General features: G+C 38.5%; 3 protein-coding genes across 3 annotated transcripts; 2 read left to right on the top strand and 1 right to left on the bottom strand.

The window, feature by feature from the left end:
• The first annotated feature begins 1004 nt into the window (after nucleotides 1-1004).
• On the top strand, nucleotides 1005-13615 carry cdip1 (cell death-inducing p53 target 1). Its single transcript, XM_082529561.1, has 7 exons — nucleotides 1005-1101; nucleotides 1234-1438; nucleotides 3123-3176; nucleotides 6261-6413; nucleotides 7040-7192; nucleotides 7619-7895; nucleotides 9370-13615. The coding sequence occupies exons 4-7, from the start codon at nucleotides 6338-6340 to the stop codon at nucleotides 9479-9481; spliced, it is 618 nt and encodes a 205-aa protein (XP_082385687.1). The 5' UTR covers nucleotides 1005-1101; nucleotides 1234-1438; nucleotides 3123-3176; nucleotides 6261-6337; the 3' UTR covers nucleotides 9482-13615.
• On the bottom strand, nucleotides 13616-16301 carry polr3k (polymerase (RNA) III (DNA directed) polypeptide K). The gene is made up of 3 exons (XM_082529563.1): nucleotides 16062-16301; nucleotides 15874-15961; nucleotides 13616-13861 (listed from the first exon to the last, which is right to left on the bottom strand). The coding sequence occupies exons 1-3, from the start codon at nucleotides 16170-16172 to the stop codon at nucleotides 13734-13736; spliced, it is 327 nt and encodes a 108-aa protein (XP_082385689.1). The 5' UTR covers nucleotides 16173-16301; the 3' UTR covers nucleotides 13616-13733.
• A 51-nt stretch (nucleotides 16302-16352) lies between these two features.
• Nucleotides 16353-22371, top strand: snrnp25 (small nuclear ribonucleoprotein 25). The gene is made up of 5 exons (XM_082529562.1): nucleotides 16353-16758; nucleotides 21334-21424; nucleotides 21550-21655; nucleotides 21744-21818; nucleotides 21916-22371. Exons 1-5 carry the CDS (start codon nucleotides 16531-16533, stop codon nucleotides 21971-21973), a joined length of 558 nt encoding a protein of 185 aa, XP_082385688.1. The 5' UTR covers nucleotides 16353-16530; the 3' UTR covers nucleotides 21974-22371.
• The last annotated feature ends 1224 nt before the right edge of the window (nucleotides 22372-23595 follow it).

Raw genomic sequence — 23595 nt, 5'->3', positions numbered from 1 at the left:
GTGAAAATACATTGATGTTTTTTTTTTCTTTTTTTGCACTAATAAAGTTGGGAGTTGTAAAGTATTTTGTCTCGTGTCAATTATATTGTCAGTTATATTGTTATTGCAAATTTTCAAATGTATATTGTGATAAATATTTTTGGCCATATTGCCCTGCCCTAGTGAATAGTGTAATCAGTCTATCTCTATATATATTTGGAAGTTTAAATATATATATGTCCAGATCTTTAAATGTTTATGAAACTGTAACCCTAAAATTACAGTACCTTGGTTGGGCCCAATAAAAGTGTATTAAAAATGCATTAGGGTAAATTAGATTAAATGCGTAATGATGTGATATATAAAAATCACTTTTTGTCAGCATTTCTTTAATGTGTTCAAACACAAAACTTAGAGACATATTGATAAAACTGTGAGACTGTACACAGATATCCTTATATTTTATGTTTAAATTTATACTTCATAAATTCATTGTCTGCAGGGTTTATTTAATTACCTCTCACCACACTAATAAGCCACCATAACGATAATCTATAACAACAACAACAATAATAATAATGGTTATGGTACAGGAATGGTTATGATAATGGTTATTGTACAAGGCAGAAATGGTTAAGCAAGGACTACTATTAGCACTATTAACTAAAGTTAATATTTGTAGTGCTGAGGGTTGGTTGGAGGTGATGGTCTAGGCACCTTGGGCCAGCTCTGACTCTGAATAGCTGGCGACAGAATAATAAAGCTAAAACATAATAAATATGATGTTGAATATATAATTCATAATAAAAAAGACTAGCTCACTAAACAACAATGGTGCGGTTTATTTATTTATTTTTTTACAGCATTGCCATTGTCTTTCCATTATGCCTTCACTGACACTAACATTGTCTACGTTGACTAATTGACTAACGTTGCAGTTCTCCAGTTCGACCGCAGGAGGCCAGTAAACAACGATTTTAAACACTCGAAGGTCAGCTATTAGTTTCAACTGGAATCTTCTGGCAAGCGGTAGATTGATCTCCAAATCACACAAAAAAGCTATATAGGCTTTGACTAATACATATAAACAATGAATATAATGCTGGAGTTCCACTTTCTAAAGTATGCGATGTCGTAAAAATATTGTAATCATATTTAATGCTCTAAATAATTATATAATAAAAATGTAAAAAAGTAATGGTTGTTTACATGCTATTGTTTAATATAGTTTTATTTTTGTCGTGTTATTTACAGGATAAGAAGTTAATTCGTATTTTACTTAAACAAAAGGAAACGAGCGGAATGTGACGTAGAAGTTTTGAGCAGCAGCTCTTGTAACTCCTGATTAATGACGTCAGGTGTAAATCCATCTCGACGGGTGTTGACTCTCCTCAGGAGGGACGGAGCTGCTAACGTCAAGCAACTTCACGCAGCGGGCTGGCGTCTCATCTACAACCAGGTAATCTGGCATTCAGCATACTGACAGTTGCCCCGTTAAAGAGTCGTGACCGGAGACGGTTTTCTTCTCCACAGCCCTCCGGGTCTTCACTCCTTAACCGTTTCTGTCCGCATCTCTTTTTTTTTCTTTTTACGAGGTCGTTTCTGTGTCACGAATGGCGACGCTAGCTATAGCCAGCTAACCACTGCTACCCAAACAGACATGCTTTAACTAAACAAACACATCGCTGTCTTTAAGATGACCTCAACGGCTGACAGGAAAACACTCCCTGCCGGCTGTCCTTCACGGGTTTCCTTTCTTTCTTTCTTTTTCGTATTTTTTTTAAAATTGCAGAGATGTTGTAGAAATAACGAATGCAACGGCTTATTTTACCGTTCACATCACTCCGCATTGCCTCTCAGTTAGCTAGCTACCCTACCACATGTATTAAATCCAAGCACCAATTTAAATTAACATCGCCGCTGGCTTCCTCTGGCCTCACTTACGTAACTAAGTTATTCATGGTTAGTTGTGCAAGTAGATTTGAGCAGGATTATCCGATACAGGATTATTAAAAAACACCAGCTAGCTGGCTAGTTGCTTATCTGGGAAAACTGTCGCAATAAGTTGGGAGCAGTTACACTCAGTAAACTTAGATATTTGGTTTGTGGAGGCACCGAAGTTAGTACTTGTTATTGCGATCACGTATAAGTTTTCTTTTCACTTTTGTTTTTTGTTTGCTCTGGACACAAGAAGAATCCAAATTTCAGCCTTAAAAAAAGAAACACATACACACACATACAGACACACATATATGTATATATTAGTTATAATATAGTTATTTCTTCTCGTTGGTTGTGAAATTACCAACCTGAGGAAGTGATAGTTAACGTTTGAATCGTTTTTTTTTTAAATGACCATTATCATTGTTTATATCGGTAAATGGGCTGTAGTCAACAGGATTTACAAACGGGTTATATAGTTAATTAAAAAAATAGCTGTTATGCAAGTATCTTTATGACATTATTTGTATTTTCAGTGTATTCTAAATGCTAATCAAACCATCCTTTCAGGCCACTTCAAATGTCTTCATAGAACTACTGTGTTATATTTGTTGTCATTTCTGCTGCCCTGTTGGCAAAATTGCTCTTAACAAAGACGTTTATAATCTTAATTAGACTTTTAACTCGGATAAGTAAAGGGCATATAAAAGTGACTTTGGCAAAACTGATTGCAGCTTTTATCTTAGAATAGAATAGAATAGAATTCAGCTTTATTGTCATTGCACATGTCACAAGTACAAGGCAACAAAATGCAGTTTGCATCTATCCAGAAGTGCTTTGGCAATAGATATATTACAAAAATTGGTCTATTATAGGTAGGAGGGTACAAAATATGGGTCTATTATGGGTATGTTACAATGTACACGGTGTGAAGATATGTTATGAATATGCTATAACTATAAGTATATACAGGCTTGTGACATATTATAGGTTAACAAGTTATTTACAACAGTTTCATTAATGGCTTACAGCATTGTAAGCAGCAGTGTCTTATTTCAGTTCACTGCTAAAGACTGACTTGTTTTTGTAAATTTTAGTGTAAATTTTAATAACAGTGTTGGCTTAATAATGTACTCTTTTAACTTGTACATTTTTAATAATAAAAATAATAATAATAATGGTGAATTTTGCTCATATTACAGGGTGTGGCAGATCTCAGGCTTCTCTGGAGGAATCCCTAATTTCAGTCATATCAGGTAAAACTATTAGTAATAGTAGTAGTAGCAGTAGTATTAGCCCTTTATTACAAAGCAAGTTTAACACACCCAGTTTTTTTTTTTTTTTTCATTCTCTTGATTCAAACATTGGCAATCAGAGTACCGGTAAGAGGTCACAGCTGGTTATCAAGTTGAGTCAGCTTAAAAAGTGGTGCTGCTAACAGTATCTGACCAATCACAGTTTTACCTAAGTGTACTTGCTGCAAAACGGCTGACTTTACATAGGAAGATAAAAAAAAAAAGAAAAATATGAAGGATTAAACACATAACAAAGGCTGAACTGAAAATTAGGCCAAATTAGTGCAAATTTGATACAACTTTAGGAAGTATCAAATATGATCATTAGTGCTCAGAGTACATTAAAACTGTTGTGAAATTGCTTGCAGCCAGCAGGAAAAAAATACCAAAGGTAAAATAATGCTGTTGCTTGTCAAGGAAAATCAAAGACTTTAGACACTTCAACTGTCTGTGCACAGATGTCCAAGGGATCTTCTGGGAATGGTGACCTTGTTTTCACTAGAACTCATTGGTCTGTCAGCAGTCATTTCATACCTGTTGATCTCTAATCTGCAATTTAGCCTAGTTCAAGGCAGGTTAGGTTTGCAGCATACGTTACCATGGTAAAATACCCTAGTAAGTAAGGTCTGGTATTTCTTGTAAAAAATACCTAAACAGACAAACATACACAAAAAAACACCTTAATACATTGAGAAAAGAGAAATGTCAAACTGACTGAACTACACCAGTGCTAGCATGCAGCCTCAAAATACAGGAGTGTATGTTGTGGCTCTATTAGGGGAGCTTGTTATTGTTGCTGCTTATAAGTGTAGATGCCATTATAGAAATTGATACATGAGCACATTGGTTAGTCAGCTTTCAGCCCAAAGAAACATCACTGAGTCAGTTAACATAATTGACCTACATTTAATAGGTAGGGTTTGTAGCATATTTAGTATTAGCATTGAGGTTTGTTTCTGACTCAGAAAGAATCATTTGAGGTTTGCTGTGCACATAAGTGTATTTATTTGCTAACGGAAATTAATCTGTGCTATTGATTTGACAGCGACTAGTGTGCATGTATGTTTTTGATAAATAATGTGTTAATAAACAGACATACAATTTTGGTACATTTGAAACCCCAGCTAACAAGACTAACTGGCAAAGGAGAATTTTTCTGCAGTTTAATTTCTTTTGTTATTTTTCTCCTCTGCACTTAGCAAACACCTTCTTTAGCATCATATGCTTTGAACACCTTAATATAACTGAGGAATGTGCTGAAATGATATCAGGAGATCACTGGGACAGGCTCAAAATTTGCACCGCTGGTCTTTAAAGTCAATCTTTATTTATTTTGTGGGCATTTCTGTTTATATCATTTTGAATAAAAAGGTCTCCCATAGTTTAAAAATATAGGGTAGTGACATTTCAACATCAAAACAAACTGAAGTCTAGAGACATTTCAACACTTTCTTTGGTCGGCGAGGAATGATCTAGTCCACACAAACCTCCTTTGTCTGTATACTCGTCTCTGTGTAGCAGCACCTTTCTTTTCCTCTCCAGATAAGCTCACATATTTAAGAAGTCAGTTCACATTTGACTAAAACAGATGGAGGAAGTTTTTTTCAGTGGGTTTTGTTTGTACTAGATTCCAGTGGTACTTTATGGACTTGCCACCGTTTATGTGAGAATTAAAATATTATAATCAATCTTACACAGACATCTTTGGATCAGAGGTGTTGGCGTGCCAGTGCTGTTTCAAAACAGGCCTACACGATTCGTCCACATGTAGTAGAGGCATAGTATCTGTATAACGTACTTAAAAGAAGTCTCAATTTTGGCATTTTTTTTGCCCATTGTTATAAACAGCTTTTTTATTGCAGTCCTATCAGAAGGCTAAAACATGTTTAGCCAGATTTAGGAAAAACCATGACTGTTTTGTAGACATTCCCTCATCAGAAAGACTTCGTTTAGAGTCTTTAAAATTAAGGGGTCTGTTGTATTAACAGTAGTGTAGTCTATTACACATATTTTCAAGTATGTAGAGGTTCATGTATAGATGTGAGAGCCTGCTTCTTTCTGTGTTAGTACTTTCACTTCTCTGACCTAACAGGTGGAAAATGCAAATGATGTGTTTCCTTAGAACAAATTATAGCACCATGCAATAACACAGTCTTTGGTTTTGCTTGTGCCTTAGTGCTTTGGAGTTGTCATCACTGGACATACATACTTTTAAATCTCCCCCCAAAATTGTTGTTCTTCTCCGAGGCATTTGTTGCACCTTACATTCAGACACCATTTGCATTATTTAAGCAGAGAGAAGAGGTGCTTCCTGCCGAAACCTGAGCGCCGGGGAAGGATGGAGGAGCTCACGATTGTATTGCTGTTGAAGTTTTCACACCTAGCAGTTCATTTCATTCTTCATTTAATCCAGGCCTTCCCTGGAATTGCTTTTGCTAAAGGCTTCTTCTTAACTGGTGGCTGTCACTCAGGAGGTGTAGAGCAGGTCATCTGGTAATCGGAAGGTTGGTTCCTGCCAAATATCCTTGGGCATGAATCGGTGAATGTATAAAGCACTTTGAGCGCTCGGAGTAGAAAAGCACTATATAAGAACCAGTCCATTTACCATTCTTTACTGCACTCAAGATCATCCAGGTTTTCACACAGTAATCACACTTACTCTGGTCATCTTATGGTTTTTACTGCTTTATCTTGGTTTATAAGACTGCAATTGAATAATTTGGTTTTAGTTGCAAATGAAATGTAAACCCATCATGATATTGTTTTCATGTTCAAATGAACAGTTTTGCTTTTACTTCTGTTTTATTGCCAGGCAGTATTCCTATAAACCAAGAAAATGTGATTAACACTGCCAGCGTTAAGATGTCTTAAAACCTCTATCTTTCAATTCCCCTGAAACTTATGGTACAGTATGTGCAGACTGACATCAGCAGTTACATCAGCTCCTTCATTAGCCTCTCTGACTGTTGATGGAACATTTTATGACTGTGTCAGAGAGTAATGAGCCAGGGGACTCAAACTGTGCTCATTTTTTATTCCTCACAGGGGGGGAAGTCAACCTGTCGAGTTGTGAGTGGAGCTCACGTGTCCGACCCATTTGCTAGTTCAGACATCCGGCCAGTATGTCCAGCGATCCTCCCCCTCCGTACCCCGGAGGTCCCAGTGCGCCCCTCATCCAGGAGAAAAATGGACAACCTGGTAATAAAGCTGAACACACAGGATTGTGAATGTTACAGTAGTGGTACTGGTGGTGACATATGTTCTACATTCAGTGTGAGTGATTCGGTAAACTTCCTCAGTTCAAGAGGAAGTACATCTGCAGCCGTTTTAACTGTTGAAAAAAATTGTAATTTGCTCATTTTAAATCCAGTCTGATTTGAATAATTTAGTCAAAATGTACCTTTTGTAATATCAGTCTGACTCAGTTCTAAGTTATTACAGCTTGGTCTCATTATGGAGCCTACCTACTCTGATATACTAACCAATGAAAAAGAGAAGTTCTTGAGTGCATTGAGATAATTCAAAAGCAGTTTGACCACTTCCCTACAGTTGATGTGAGAAATTTGGGCACTCACTGAGCTTGAGAGACTTCATTGTAATATTTGCTAGATTGATGAAGAACAGTAAATGTAAATCACAGCAAATAATGGTCTCACCTTTGAAAGCTTCATAGATGACCAGTGAAGTGAACACCCATGTTGTCATGCACTTGCAGCCGTGTACTACTGCAGTTATTTATTTCAGACCACAAACTTCAGTTTGTTGTGTCAGACTTGTGCGGGGCTATCTCCAGTGCCATCTTTTTAATGTGTGCTGTATTTCAGAAGCGGTAAGGACTGGTCCTCCACAGGGACAACCCCTACCTCCAGACTATGGTCCACCACCCTATGAGGCCACACAGCCAGGCTTCCTACCACCACATGTCCCTGGGGAAGGGCCCATGCCAATGCCCATGCCTATGCCTCCACCACCACAAGGTGCGACAGACTATCTGCATATATAGATAAGGAAATGAAGCATCATACTCCCACAATATGTGACTGTCTTCTAAAGCTGTCAGGGCATGTTAGTGTTCATGGTTCTGGACCCGACATGGTGTACAGCTATGCACAGTACAAACTGCAATAGCTGTACACCCCCCCCCCACACACACACTTCAGCTTGTTAACTTTCATTACTTGAAAATAGTTTATCTGGCTTCAGTTTAGTTTGGTAGAAACCAGAAAATTGAATTAATAATGTGGAAATGTAAAAGAGCTAAAAAGAGTATTTTATTGCTCACTGGCTTGTAAATCTATTTTTCCTTTTGGCTCACGTCACTGTTGAGGCTATGGTTCATCTTCTTAAATATCATGACTGCTGTTCTTGTGCTCGCCCACTCTCATTGGTTTGTCTAAATGCAGGTGGCCACTACCCACCACCACCTGGTCACTTTCCTCAACCGATGCCAGGACAGATGGGCCCGGGTCCTGGTCACTTTGTCCACATGGGAGGTCACACAGCGACCGTCCTGGCTCCTCCAGGAGCAGCCACCACTGTGACCGTTCTGCAGGGTGAAATGTTTCAGACTTCACCAGTGCAGACTGTGTGTCCGCACTGTCAGCAGGCTATCGTCACCCGCATCTCCCACGACATCGGCCTCATGAACACACTCTTCTGCCTCTTCTGCTTCTTTGTAGGGTAAGTAGGTCCTGGAAAAGACATCTGGTGGTGGGTTTTCGCTGTTTTTACACATGAGTAATGCCTAAAAGTGACAGTAGTTTTAAATACACAGAACTAGAGCTGGATGATAAATTATGTCAAGAAAATCTGCAAGAATCATATATCTGACAATATAAAACGGTCATTATCACAGAATACTGATTGTTGTTATATTGCTGCATTTCCATTGAGCTAATTTACTTGATGAGACACTTTCTAATTCAAAGTTTCACTTTATTGACACTAGATGCATTAAGTAGCCTAGGTAGTGTTTTGGAAAGTTAAGCAATTATTTTATACGTTTACTCAACACTTCAACAAAACTAAAGTAACTTGACCATTTAACTTGTCAGGAGACTGCAGAATATTGTACATAATATATGTGTGACATATTTTTCAGCACATAATAACGCTGAAAAATATGTCACACAAAGGTCACACATCACCAGCTGCTAGTGTCTCATACTTTGTGGCCTGGTTATGCTCATTGGTGGGAGGTTGTTTTTTTTTTTGTTTTTTTGATTCAAATAGTAAAAAAAGAAAGTTGTTTCCAGCTTTAGCTAGATTAACTATTACTAGTTTTCAGAATGCTTTGCATTTGTTGGAAGTTGTTGAAGTAGCTCCCTTATTGGATACTAAATTGTCACTGGAGTCTCACATGTGCTCTTGCTCTCAGACACGCCCAGGTTTGTCCATAGTTGAGCATGTTAGGGAATGTGAAAGACTTCACTTTTATTCATATAGCAGCAAATACTCAAATAAAGCACTTTTATTCTAAGGTAAAGATCCCACAACAATAGAGAGAAAAAAACAACAATCAGACAACCCCCCCATGAGCAAACACTTGTCAGCAGTGGGAAGGAAAAACTTCCTTTTAACAGGAAAAAACCTCTGGCATACCCAGACTCAAGGAGGGGCAGCTACCTGCCACGACTGGTTGGAGGTTCTGTCAGGTTTCTTTTAAAAGGGAGCTGTTTTTACTTTCCACATTCACCACAGTGAAGGCTGTCGTTTGATTATTGTAGGGACTTTACCTTCCAATATAAAACACCTTGAGACAACAGTTGTTGTAATTTGGCAGTATATAAATAAAATAAAATACCCTATAGCGTCCATTACTTCCCAGCTCACCTTTTAAGGACTTTGGAAGATAAAATATTACCTGAACATTCAGACAGATGGTGTTTCAATAATATGTTCTTGACTTAGTAACTTGTTAATCGTGTCTATCTTAAATTTTGCACAACAGTATACTGTGGCATCTGTGACCTTCAACTTTTGCATAAGTGCTGATTGGAGCAGATAAGCAGATGGTGTATTTTTCATGCTTCTGTGTTGCCATGTTCTTGACCCAGTGACTGTTTTGTGAGAGCTTAATGTACGTAACGTGTACAATCATGAGCAGGTGTTTGATTTTCGCTTCATCTTCTGTCTGTCTGCTCCTCGTTCACAGCTGTGATCTCGGCTGCTGCTTGATTCCCTGTATGATTGATGACCTCAAGGATGTGACACACACCTGCCCTTACTGTAAGGGCTACATTTATACATACAAGCGTATATGCTAACCATGGACAGCTGGATGCCACAGAGACAAGTACATGCACACACATAAACCCACAGTGCCCCCTGCTGGTAGTGACAGGCTTCTCCCCCCCCACCCCTCTACATTTTTGCAAAGTGTTGTGTAGCCCTCTTAAATTGTAAGTGAAGTTTTCTAATTAGTTCACAACATATTTCCTGTATATACCGTTCAGCATACTTCTCTCATGCATTTGAAATGTACAGTTCTCTGACTTAAGCGCAGCAGGTGAAGGCGCTCAGAGGCACACAGGTAAATTTGTGATGTTTCGCATGTGAATAAAAAAAGGAAAAAAACAAAACAAAAAACTGCCTCTGTTAGAGAACGCTGTGAAAATGTCACTTTATTTGAATTCATCTGTGAATTTTGCTCTATAGCAGGGGTAGGCAACCTTTCTGATGACGAGTGCTATCTAAAATTTCCTCAGAAGTCAGTGTGCCATATGATTGCATTAGCAATAAATTTAATAACGCTCTATATTAACAGTTACACACTATATAGAACCACTTGTTCTATATTTATTCACAGATGTTAGCAGCTATCAGCGAATAGTTATCAGCTATTTTGAAACAAAAAAAAGACACTTTTTATCCATAACAGCAAATGAACTGTACAACAGAAAATACAAATGCTATTTATGGTCTCCTCACAACAATGATAAGAAAAATAAACTGAGCCAATGTGGCATCTTTGTTAATACAGAGATACACATGTTAAAGTGATCTTTGGTCTCCCACTCAGATACAAAGGTCTCTGAGTGTCCAGCATTCAGACGGCTACCTGAGGACACTCTTCGTGTGGGAGAAAACCGGCTCACACAGATATGTAGAGCCAAATACTGTCAATAAGGCCTCTGCAATGTTCTGAAGACAGTTAAACTTGTCAGGTAGTGATGTCCAGCAGGTGAAAATGCAAGCTCCATGAACACACACAGATATGGATTCCAGCTGCTTCGATGTCGCATTAACTGGCATTAACTCAGCCAGTTAATGTGAGACAAATCTAGCTGCTCATTAAAGCTTTCTGGTTTGATCAGAAAATAAAACATTGGTCTATAAAGCTGAAAGTCCCAAAATTGCATTGTGAATTCTGTCACGAGTCTACGGATGTATCCGTGTATCTCCGTGGTGCTGATGCTGTGTTGAGCGGAAAGCTGCTGAAGCTTTTGAAGTGTCGGAATGTGGAAAGCTAACAACGTCCCTCTCACCAGTAGGCTAAGGTCTCAGGAATTCGCATGATAAGGTGGGGCCAGGTTTCACAATGAACTCACCCGAAACTCTGGCTGATTGGGACCCACACCCAGTTTCACACCTTGGCTCAGGCGATTAGAGGATCATCAGGGGGTCCTTTTGTCCCTCTGTGGGGGGGTTACTCCCACTAGGGTGTATGGGACTCTCCACCATTTGACCTTAGAACTGAAGAAGCTTCTCGGATGAGAGGTGAAACGTCTTCAAGTAATTTAGAGAAGTCCAGACGCTTTTCTTTGCAAGCTCCTTTTGACTTTACATCAGATAAAAACTTTGGTTGTAAGATTCAGATAATTATTTAATAACAGCCAGACATTTTAAATGAGAATAAGAAAGAAAAGTATTTCTTTGTGCCCACCTTTCCCTGTTAATGCCCTACCTGCCCCCCTGGCAAACCTTTGCTAGACCCGCCCCTGCACAGTTACCAGCTGTCAGCTACATAGAAAAAGGATCCTGGTGTTATTTATCTCTCAGAAACAGTTCATAACTTCCCTTCAACTCATTCATGTCACCTAAAAGGTAAACCTGTTTCTCCATCACCTGTTCAGCTCTGATGATTCAGTAAGGACATCTCCTGGTTTCATCTTCATGTTTCCCTCTCACCAGATAACCAAACCGATATCATGACCAGCAGCTTTTACAGCTGTGGCTCCAGCAAACATCAGCTGATACTAGAAATTAATATTAAATAAATTCTAACAACAGCTGATCAAGCTTAAATGTGCTGCTGTTGTTTAACGCGACATCCGCTGGTTTCTTCTTTCTGGCACAAAATGGGCGATAAATAAACAAGAGAGAAAAGCCAATCAGCTGATCATTGATCAGTTTCATGATTGAAGCAGAAACAGGAGAGGGAGGGGGAGAGAATGAGAGAAGAAGAGGCAGCTGCAGCATAACGACAGAATAAATCCAGCTTTGTGTCTTTTTCATTGTAGCTGAAGTCCGGGACAAACTGTGTTCCTTTTCAGCTCAATACGAAACGCGTAATATTTTCTCTGAATACGAGACGATTCCGTTTTTTTATGGGACGGTTGGCAACTCTACTAACTAACCTTGTGAATAAAATAAAGTTCAACATCAGTAACATCAAAACAACCACCCAGCTGTATAGAAACTCTGTCATGCTAGCTAGCACGCAGTACGAGTTATTGTAACTGACTGTAAAAAGTCAGCATAACGAAAATAAACTCCACCTAAACTTGTTTTATATCTGACCCAGACAGACTGCAGGTCATAACTTCTTACCTGAAGTTCAGTTCACCTGACGCTTGGACCGGCGGCTGCCTCGGGTCTCTCCTCTTGCCTCCCCTTTCTCTCATCCACCTGCTGGCCTCCACCACTTGCTAATGTTACTGAATCTGTGGAAGGTCCGCCATAGCCACCACCAAATAACTGAGTTGTTTTTAAACACTGGCCAGCATCTGGCCAATCCACCACCTTTCATTGTTGTACTGTAACAAAAAAAATAATAATAATAAAAAACTGATGGCACGACCAGCTATGGTCGTGCCATCAGTTAACCCTTCCTAGGGTTGCCGACCCCTGCTCTATAGCAAGTGTATTCCGACACGGGTTAATTTTTAACTTTGATGTCAGATATTTAATTCATTATTTTAATATTTAGAACTGAACTTTTATTTTCCTTTGTCTGATTATTTTGTTCCAGCAGGTCTAGTGTTTTCTTTTAATCATCGATCCCTTTTGAATGTGAGAAAAATGAACCATTTATAATATTTAGCTACTAAATCTACTTGTTGGGAAAGTCTCAAGATTTATGTTAACCTGCTATATTTTGTTATTAATTTGGGCTGTAGTCACAAAATGTCCTGTGACTTACTGTTGAGCTAATGCTCATCAGTGCCCTCTGTCTGTAAAGGTGTTTTATTTTGATGATTGAGTCATTATTTGCACTTTAAGTTAAAGTTCACCTTTGCCCCTCAGATGCATCATTTGTCTAGGGGGGAAAAAAGTGCGACCACCTATGCATCATTTGGTTTTTACTTTGGTTTGCTGTTAGCTGAGTGAATCCCACCATGGTGGCACCTTTTCAGAATTTAGTAGATGGAAGTAGAGCTGACAGACTTAGGGCTCGACTGTTACTGATGGACGAACACTTCACAACATCTCAGTAGTGATTTGTCCTGTCGCTGGCCAAATGCTGAGTCTGAGTCGTTTAAGATGATTTTCAAAATAGTTATTTCAAAACAAACAGAAAATTGTTACTAGTGGCACAGTGTGTTATATTTGTTCTGTTATAACGTAAATTTATTTTGAAAAGTCATTCCAAGTCACTCTCACTGATGAGAGGTGCTAACATGTATAATTTAACGTACAGCACTATCATTACAGTGGTGGGACCATCTTCCCACAGAGTCCCTGACTTAGCATTAGCCTTTCCCGATGACTTGCATTGCTCAGAGGCATGTTAAAAAAACAATTACAGATACTAAATAGTGAGCTCTTTGCTAGGAAAAAGCTTTAAATAACAAATTAACTCCAACATTGCGATCCCACTGAATTTAACACCAACAGATACTGTTCCACCATCAGCATGCTGGATGTCTCATGCACCAAGCGCAGAGTTTGTCTGCACGAGTCACACATTGAAACAAGTCATTCTCACTGGCAAGTTCCTGACTATGTGCATTTGTTTTTGTTTTCCTTGAGGCTAACGGAGCTCTGTAAGAAAATCAATATGAAATGAAGGATTGCATTGAAATATTAATACGGTGTAACGCACACCATTGTTGTGGATTTTGGTGGTCTGCATTGCTCTAAATGTCTGTGAAATGTATAACTATGTAAGTCAAAGATTTGTTTGACTGTTGTATACAGCTACTATTTTATCAATAAAAGTCATGAAGGAAACTCAATTTTGAAATTGTGAAAGTGGATATTTTATTTAAATATTAAATGTAAAGCAAAAAAATAAATGTTTCTCAGCTGTGCTTGTGAATGAAGCTGAAAAACACAGCTATAGGTGAAAAGGTGTCAATCTCTCCATCGATGTCCGCACTGAGCGTTGCAGCATTTGTAGAACGTGGTCATCGGTTCGTCTGCTGATCTGGTCTGAATCTGCATGAAGTATGCTCGAGGATGCTCGCACTTCGGGCACGTTTCTGTAAATGGACAAGTGCATCATGTCAGTGTGGAATCACTAATACTGTTGGGATTGGCTCATTTAATTTAATTCCATTCGGCCATGCAGTATATAGAAAAATGCACGGAGTAGCATCACTGATACAGGATGTTCCTAATTTTGACAAAGATGTTAAAGCACCCATCCTGCCAGGTTTCTCAAACTAGCACCTGGAGGCCAAAGTAATGTCATCCAGAGTGCAAATACAATAACTTCAGTTTTTCTTAAGTAGAAAAATTACACATTATCGAGGTCTCTTATTAGCCTGTAGTATGTAATTTGTGTTAAATAAATATGAAATCTGGTCTTTATTTAGAAATAATGCTCTTTAGTAACCAATTGAAGGAATATGACTCGTAATGGACTTTAATTCTTTAAATTTCTTGCCCGTGTTGCCATTCACAGGAAAACAACAACCTGCAGAAAGGTTGTTGTTTACGTCCTACCCTGAAGGGGGTGCAGTCCGGCAATGTAATGATGCAAAGACAAACTTTTTCTCACACTTAACAACCCCACATTAATTTTAGCTCTTCCATCCCTGGTATCCATTATAATAGACTAAACCTTCCTAAATTAACAAAGACAGCAGCGGTCAAGAAGTATAAAAGCCACCTCACTAATGATTAAAACAAACAAGCCAACACAAAATGAAATGTACGAAAATGCCATATAAATTACCATCCTCTGAAAAGACAAACACAAACATAGACAGACACACACTGTAATTAAAAGTTTGTATAAAATGCATTTTTACTCAGTGGAGGTCTCTAGCATATGCTGGCTCCCTAAAATGTGACTCAGTCATCATATCATTGACAAACCCCACCTGGTTATCAGGAATTAGAAAAATATATCTAGTTTCAGAGAATTTATGGAGAAGACTTTCACGTTGATGTCATCAAGGGTGGACCAAAAAAAGACAAAAAAAAAAAAAAAGACATTCTATTCTTTATAATATAAAGTGTAGGTATCCAAGCTGGATAGTTAAAAAGCTACAGTTGTCTTTCTTAGAGCTTTAATCTATCTGTAGAGTTATGTTTTTATTGGGCTGGGATATTGCAACAGCCCAATTTGTTTTTCAGGCATTCTGTTGTCATTTGGTGGTGTGCTTGTGGTCATTGTGCTGTTGAATGATGCAATTTTAACCATCTGTCAGATAGACAGCCTCACATTTAACTCTAGAATATTTATATACAGAGGAGTTTCTGTTTGACACAGTGACAACATTGTGCCCAAACGTTAAGGTAGCAGCAGCTGGCAGGGACTCACCCTCTTAATTAAGAATGTACTTTGTTTTTCACAGTATTGCACATGAAAACTCTGTTTTTCACATGACTGTTAACTTGAGCTACACATTTGACAGTCCATATTGACAGTGTTAATAGATATTTACCCTAAAATAACGAAAAACTGAAGGACCTAGCTCAAGTGGTTTTCTAAATAATTACATTTTTAAATGGCACAACAAAATACATCCCTACTGTCATCCATGGGAATACTTGGATGCTAACAACAGTTCAGAAGTGCATATTTCCCCTCAGTGTTTTAAAGGAAAATCTGTCCATGGTCAGGTGGGAAGTTTTTGTTTCAATCTGATAAATTGAGTTGATCCAAACACACGCTTGCTCACACACATCACGGGTAAGTGGAAGAAGATGGATGGCTGGCTGGATAACTTTGTTTTAAAAAGTGCTTCTTTTAAAGAGTTTCATTTTGACATGAAAGTGTGTGTTTAGAGTTTTGACCCCACAATACTTGTTGTCAGCAATCACATTGAGCTAATAAGCCTGTATCCAGTTGTCAAAAACTGCATTACAAACCACTCAAAGGCACTGCAGACATTGGTGTTTTGAGCAGGAATGCGGAACGATAGACACAACTTAACTCTCAAGATAATTAAAAAAAACAACAACAATATTTCTTCAACCAGTTAATTTTGCGATTATAAACAGATACATAGACCACACCATAAACTATTTTGATGACACTCACCAGGTGTTGAGTCCACGTTTTCCCACGCAGCAGCTCCACCCAGAACATCATCCACCTCCTTTAACTTCGGATACTTCCTGTTATTTACCTACAGGGGTTTAAACAGATAAGGTGAGGCTCTCAGAAGCCACGCTAACCTTAATGTAAGATGTGATACATTATATGTGAAATATTTCGTCGTTACTCACCTTTCGTGTGATGTTATGTACGTAGGGACAGGTGTTACACGCGAATCTCATGCACTTCTGCCCTTCCTCGACGATTAACACGTTCCCGCAGGTTGGACAGAAAAGAAGCATGTTAGCACGTACTTAAAAAACAAAACCCTGTTAGATTTTGAACTATTAAATAACACTAGCACTCTGTGAACTCAGCTGTAAACACTGCTGCGTGTGGAGCACCGGAAGAGAAGGAGAGAAAATGAGATGCACCCATATTGCGAGTTCGGTGAGAAACAAAGGCTTATTAAGCGGAACCATGTTTTCTGAGCCCCATTTCCTCGCCCGGTTATTATTGGTGACGGACGCACTTACTTCCACTGGCTTCTAGTTAAATTAGTTTCCATTAAAAAGTATATTTTCCCCAAAGTTATAAATTAAGTCGACAAACTGCCTGTTAAGCTGCTTGTCTGTTGAGTAAATTTAGCAGCTGGCGGTGATGGAGGAGGAGCAGAGAGCGGGTACCGCTGCTGCTGGAGCTGCAGAAGGAGGACAATCAGTGAAGGATGAAGAAGAGGTAAAAGAGGAAGATGTGACACATACAGCAACTCAAGGCGAAGAGGAGGAAGATGAGGACGCTCTTCCTCATTCAGAAATCTTGGATATTTTCGAGGAAGGACTTGCTCGACTCGTGCAGGATCCTTTGCTCTGTGACCTGCCGATTCAGGTGCTCCGTACACTACATGAACATGCGCATGTGCATCGCATACATACAGACAAGAGATTTGCATTTATGGTCAAAAGAGACATCACCTCATATAATGACTTATTACAAAGCCATTGGTATACACTCACCGGCCACTCCTAGTATCCTGATCCATCATAAAGGTGCTATGTTGGACTGAGATCTGGTGCCTGTCACAGACACCAGACTGAGATCTGGTGTCTGTGAATTCATTGTTGTGTTAAAGAAACCAACTTGAGATGTTTTGAGCTTTGTAACATGCTGTTATCTTGCTGGAAGCAGCCTTCAGATGATGGCTACATGTGGTCATAAAGAGTTGGACATTGTCAGCAATAGTAGGGGGTATATATAGGCTGTTGGGTTTAATCGACTCTCGGCTGGTACTAAACATCCCAAAGTGTGCAAAGAAAATATCCCCACATTGCAACAGAAATCAAGACAGCAGAAATCAAGACACATCCGACCAGGCAACATTTTCCCAATCTACTATTATTCAGTTTTAGTGAGTGTGTGAATTTTAGCCTTCCTGGTTTTAGGTGACAGGAGTGTCGCCCCCCCCCCCCCCCCCCAGTGTGGTCTTCTGCTGTTGTAGGATGCCTGCTTCAGAGTTTGATGTGTTGCATGTTCAAAGATGCTCTTCTGATACCTTGTTTATAACAAACGGTTGTTGGAGTTACTGAAGCATTCTGGCTATTCTTATCTGACCTCTGGCTTCATCAAATCACTGGTTCTCATGTAGAGAACTGACGCTCGCTGGATATTTTCTCTTTTTCTCTGTAAACCCTGGAGATAGTTGTATGGTAAAATCCAAGTAGATCAGCACTTTCTGAAATACTCAAACCAGCCAACATGCTGCTGTAAAAGTAACTTTTCTTCATCCTTTTGATTCTTGGTTTGATCTTCACGATGCCTAATTGCTACCGTGGCTGTTTAAGTATCTGTAGAAGTATCTGTAGAAGTTGAAAAGGCTTGTCTTCCAAAATTTCCAGTGAGTGTATAAAGACGCTAGTGTCTGGTTTTGTCTGATTGGTGTTTCAATCTTAAATACGTATGCTTAACTAGCAAAAATGCCGTAACAACCTGTTGTTCAACACTGTAGGTTCAGGTTCAGGTTTATTCATTTATATAGCACATTTACAAACAACAGGGTTGATCAAAGTGCTTAACAATCGGCAAAAAAACAGCAAGAGATTAATGTGAAATGAATGTGAAATATTTATTTTGGTCAACAACAACAACAGATTATCATTTACATAAAGTACTCAATCAAACAGTAACCCAAAAAGGAATAGGCTGAAGCCTTGTGGCTTATAATTATCCTATCCTTTACCCCCATAGGAATAATCAAATCCTTAACCTAGAAAATAAATGGTGTTGATAAATAAGTTATATAACAGTTTGAAAAGAAATCAATGATAAATCAAGAAATTACATCATCAAACCAAATTTCTATAACCTTGTATGATACAAATGTTTAAATTCTTCCTGAAAAATGACAAAGAAAAACACATCTTCAGTTCATCATTAGGTCCATTCTATAATTTCACTCCCATAACTGACACACATCTATACTTAACACTGGTTCTTACTTTAGGTATTTCAAACACATAAGACCACCTCAAATCATATTTTCCATCTCTTAGTTTAAACATACTTAAAATACAAATTGGAACATTCTTTTTCATCACTTGATATATCATTTCTAAAGTTTTGGAATATATAATGTCCATGAATTTTAACATAGATGATCCTACAAAAAACTGGTTGGTGGACTCCCTATATCCAACTTTATTTATTATTCTAATAGCTCTTTTTTGCAATTTAAAAATTGAATCCAAATATGTTTTGTATGTGTTCCCCCAAATTTCCGCACAATAGGTCATAAAAGGCAAACAAAGGGAAGTATACAATAAATAAAGGCAGTTCTTATTCAAAGAATCTCTTGTTTTATAAAGAATAGAAATAGACTTGGATAATTTCTGTTTCACATGTTCTATGTGGGGCTTCCAACAAAGTTTATCATCAATAATTACTCCTAAAAATTTTGTCTCATATACTCTTTCAATTTCAACATTATTTAAATTCAGTTTTACTTTAATATTACTTTTACTTCCTTCAAATAACATAAATTTTGTTTTACTTTCATTCAATGATAGTTTATTAAATACAAACCATCTATTTAACTTCATGAGTTCTTTTCCACTGTTTTCAGTCATTTCTTTATGTCCTTTCCAGAACAAAATAAGTTTGTGTCATCAGCAAATATCACATATTTTAAAGTATCACTGGCTGTACAAATATCATTTATATAAAGTAAAAATAACTTAGGTTCCAAAACAGATCCTTGCGGAACTCCACAAGTTACTTTTCTAAGCTTAGATTTCATGTTATTAATACTCACATATTGGAACCTATTGTTCAAGTAACTATTTAACCAAAATTGTATAACACCTCTTAAACCATACCTTTCACGCTTCTGTAAAAGTAAAGAATGATCTATTGTATCGAAGGCTTTACGTAAATTAAGAGTTAACAAACACACCAACAAATATCAAGGGTGAAAGACATAAAACAGGCCCGATGATAGTTAAAACTAATTTGATCCAAAAGCCAAAGTTAAAAAATGAGTTTTAAGACGTGATTTAAAAGAATGTATAGACTCAGAAGTGCGAATAGAAGCACGGAGACTATTCCAGAGTCTCTCTGGACTTCAGCTGGGATCTAGGTTGTTCTATGAGCATCTGGCAAGATGATCTTAGTGCCCTCCTGGGGTTATACAAGCGGAGGAGTTCAGTCAGGTAACTGGGTGCCAAATTGTTTAAAATTTTAAAAGTAAGCAAAAGAATTTTAAAATCTATACGGTTTTTGACAGGCAGCCAGTGCAAATTAGCTAGAACTGGGGTGATATGATCATACTTTCTAGTACCTGTTAGAAAGCGTGCAGCAGCATTTTGAACTAACTGCAAGCGGTAGAGGGAGGATTGTTGGAGGCCCATGTATAGAGAGTTACAATAGTCCAGTCTAGAGGTGATAAATGCATGAATATGTTTTTCAAGTACTTTTAAAGGAATATAGGGCTTCACCTTTGATATTAAACACAACTGATAAAAGCTAGTTTTTACCACTGAGGACACTTGCTTCTCCAATTTAAGAGAGCTATCCAAAAACACTCCAAGGTTTCTTACCGTGCAAGATAGATGGCTGGCAAGAGGACCAAGGGTGTCTGTTAACTGACCCAGAGGGGTATGACTATCAAAGACAATTACTTCAGTTTTATTTTCATTCAGAGTGAGAAAGTTTTTTGATAGCCAAACTTTAACATCACGAAGACAGCTGAACAAAGGTTGTAGTGGGTCAGAGACATCCAAGTTCAGGGGGAAGTAAATTTGGAAGTCGTCGGCATAGCAGTATTTTATAGGGGTCTGATCAGTGAATAATAATAAAAATAATAATAATGATACAGAACAAAATGCAATAAAAATAAATGTAAAAAAGATTAAAAATCACAGGCTGAAGTGGAACATCGCAGCATTTCCAGTTGTTCTCAGGACCTGCAGCAGGCTCTTCAAGCTGCTTGCGCAATAAAAAGCCTAACAATGCCTCCTCTCTTGCACTTTGAAACAACGAGCAGATTCCTGCAAGGGGACTTTATTTTTCCCAAAAGTTGGGAATTTCCTGTGTTACATGTGCCAAAATATAAAATCCTAAGGGCATGAAAATCTAATTCAGTTATGTAAGGCCAGACACAGAAACTAATTTGCCTACAGTCTAAAAATACAAGATGAGATGACATACAGGGTGAGACTGAACACATCCACATTTTCACTGACATCGAACAAAAGCTTCAACAGTGTGAAAAGAAACCTGTGCTTCGGCTGATGTTTTTTACTCAGGTACTGCGTTTCTCTCTTTTCCACTCCTTTCCACCTTTTGTATCCCTCTGTACACTTTGACTGAACAACTGCTCGCAATAATATCCTTGGTAGAGCAGACTCCTCACAGCAGAGCAAAAGGACTCAGTCCACTGGGAAATGTCTCCAACTGATGTCATAAAAGCCCAAGACCAGCATAAATTGGTTAATTTTTAATGCAATTTTTTTTTACATTATTTGGGGGCTTCTCATTGTCATTATGTTATGCAGTGACGAAGAGACAGGAAAGCAGAGAGCCAGTGAGCGTAGGAAGACATGCAGCTAAGGGCTGTGTTGGAATCTGACCTCTGCCTCTGCATTCAATCTTGCAGATTACCTGTTGGACCTGTTACCTGCACCAGCTAAACTGGTGCTGCATAGATTGCTTTTTTTATTTTGTCTAAATGAAAAACCTCAAAAATTAATTTCCATATTATATAGGCTCAAAGAACTAGGAAGCGGCTAAAAAGAAAACCGTTCGGCTTTTGTTCTTAGAAGTATGACTCAAAAATAAATTAAATAGATCAAAACATTAAGTATAAGCTAAACTAAAACTAAACTATGAACATCCAGGAACTCCCTGCATGTTTTTGAGACCAAGTGAATTTATGTGCCGACAAAAAAATGAAAAAATATCTATCTTCAGGTGACTCTGGAGGAGGTCAACTCTCAGATTGCTTTGGAGTACGGCCAGGCGATGACTGTAAGAGTCTTGAAAGCAGACGGTGAAGTGATGCGTAAGTGCTGAAGCGGCCTTGTTTTCCGTTTACATGCTTTTTAAATTCGCAAAGCCTTTTATACGCTTCTGATTAAAAAAAATCAGAAAAATCCAAAACATACAAACTGCTTTTTTTCCTCATAGCGATTGTGGTGGTGCAAAATGCTACGGTTCTTGATCTGAAGAAGGCTATTCGCAGATTTATGGAGCTAAAACAGCAACGTGAAGGCGGCGTGAAACACATCAGCTGGTAAACACACTCACAAACACAAGAATGAAAAAGGGCATGTTTAAAAAAAATCTTATTTTTACTCTTTCCCTGTGTTCTGTGTTTCCAGGAGATATGTTTGGAGGACGTATCATTTAGTATTTCAGGGCGAGAAGCTCGAAGATGACAAGATGAGGCTTAAAGAGTAAGTGTATCAAGTTAGCACTTTATTTAACAGTGTTGATAACGCTTATTATCCATTCACCCCCTCCCTTTCTTTTTTCATTTGTGTATATCTTCAGCTATGGGATCAGGAACAGAGATGAAGTGACGTTCATGAAGAGACTCAGGAAAAAGTAAACCACGAAAAACACTGTTTGCTGCAGTCCTCGTGTGTGCTCGTGCTCACAGCGTTTTATTCTTAAAATAACTTTAAAAACAACATTGTTGTAGTTTTTTAGCCTCTCAAAGAGGCTTCATGTAAATAAAATATTTATAAGTTGTCTCTTTTGTTTCCAGTGTGCAGTTTTGCTTTAAAGAAGCCAGACTTTCTTGTACTTCTTAAAGTCATTATAGTTCTTCAGGTTTTCTAAAGGTATTTGTTTGCCTTTGGACACTGGATGCTTTCTTACTTACTTTCATTCCAGTCCTTGTACCTTTGAGCTATGAAGCATTCAAGCACAAACAAGACACCTAACCCAAAGTATGAACCAGCGTTGTATCTATCTACACACTTCAGACATCCAAGCAAAGAACCACTTGAATGTGATATTTAGGCACTTTGTTACTGGCAACCTGTCACAAAACACATGATATGTTCCACTTTCTTATTTAGAGTCTGCAGAATGGTCAGATAAGTTTCACAGGCATAAATAGTATTTTGTGAATGAAGGTGATTTCCAAAGAGCTACTAGCCAAAACCTTTGCATATCTCACCGTGGTGTGCAGCATGTCCTTAAAAAACATTAGTGGAGGCCAAAAGAAGAAATGCAGCAGGTAAACATAATCTGAAAAAAAAAATGCAAATACAAATCCAGCAAAGACCTGACTCAGGACCTGAGAGATACATTTGGCCCTTCAGTCGGTCCATAATATGGTTGCTGAAGCAGGGTGGCTGTCGAAGAGTCATTCTTGAGGAAGGGGGACCAGGAGAAAAGGCTGAGGTATGCAAATTTCCACAAGAATTCTACTTAAAGTCAGTGGAAACAGTGCTTTTATAGAGTGATGAATGCATATTTGAAAGTTTTGGTTCAAACCATCTTAAGTGTGTACAGAGGAGGTCAAGAGAGGAGTAGAAGAGTGAGTCTCTACAAACATCTATAAAGCAGGGTTATATTTTGGGCTCCATTTAATCGAGTGTTGTTGGGAATCCTGTGAAAACGGATGGAATAAAGAATGCAGAAAAATAAATGGCCTGTACTTGTATAGTGCTTTGCTAGTCCCTAAGGACTCACACACTGGTGATGGCAAGCTACATTGTAGCCACAGCCACCCTAGGGCGCACTGACAGAGGCGAGGCTGCCGGACACTGGCGCCTCCGGGCCCTCTGACCACCACCAGTAGCCAACGGGTGAAGTGTCTTGCCCAAGGAGACAACGACCGAGACTGTCCAAGCTTGAACTGGCAACCTTCCTATTACAAGGCGAACTCCCAACTCTTGAGCCACGATCGCCCCAAACTTACCACCAAACTTTGACCTACCATTCAATACCAAGAGGAAAGCAACTGATTGGCAATGGCTTCATTTTTCAGCATGGTATGCTTTTCCTGCCGGTGCATTAAAAATAAAAACACACTGGCACATTGTCAGCTATGGACTGGCCTCCCTAGAGCCCACACCTCAACATTACTGAAGCAGTGTGTGATCAGAGCTTTAAATGTCCTTTAAAATCCTGGAGAACTATTCCTGAAAAGCTTGCATAAGAGAGTTCAGAATGTGTTGAAGAATAAAGAGGCCAACCAACTATTGGCTTTCAAGCTTG

This window comes from Aulonocara stuartgranti (assembly GCF_965226115.1).
Source record: "Aulonocara stuartgranti genome assembly, chromosome: 4".
NCBI classification, from domain to species: Eukaryota; Metazoa; Chordata; class Actinopteri; order Cichliformes; family Cichlidae; genus Aulonocara; species Aulonocara stuartgranti.
Note: the sequence above shows the minus strand (reverse complement) of the source record. Positions and strands in the feature narration are given on the sequence as shown.

Bases quoted from the DNA above. Each gene is read 5' to 3' on its own strand.
- cdip1 (XM_082529561.1), top strand. From the start codon at position 6,338: ATGTCCAGCGATCCTCCCCCTCCGTACCCCGGAGGTCCCAGTGCGCCC. The intron at 6,414-7,039 runs GTAATAAAGCTG...GCTGTATTTCAG, and splicing joins GGAGAAAAATGGACAACCTG to AAGCGGTAAGGACTGGTCCT. The intron at 7,896-9,369 runs GTAAGTAGGTCC...CCTCGTTCACAG, and splicing joins CTCTTCTGCTTCTTTGTAGG to CTGTGATCTCGGCTGCTGCT.
- snrnp25 (XM_082529562.1), top strand. From the start codon at position 16,531: ATGGAGGAGGAGCAGAGAGCGGGTACCGCTGCTGCTGGAGCTGCAGAA. The intron at 16,759-21,333 runs GTGCTCCGTACA...ATCTATCTTCAG, and splicing joins TCTGTGACCTGCCGATTCAG to GTGACTCTGGAGGAGGTCAA. The intron at 21,425-21,549 runs GTAAGTGCTGAA...TTTTCCTCATAG, and splicing joins AGCAGACGGTGAAGTGATGC to CGATTGTGGTGGTGCAAAAT.
- polr3k (XM_082529563.1), bottom strand. From the start codon at position 16,172: ATGCTTCTTTTCTGTCCAACCTGCGGGAACGTGTTAATCGTCGAGGAA. The intron at 15,962-16,061 runs GTGAGTAACGAC...AAACCCCTGTAG, and splicing joins TACATAACATCACACGAAAG to GTAAATAACAGGAAGTATCC. The intron at 13,862-15,873 runs GTGAGTGTCATC...GTCCATTTACAG, and splicing joins AAACGTGGACTCAACACCTG to AAACGTGCCCGAAGTGCGAG.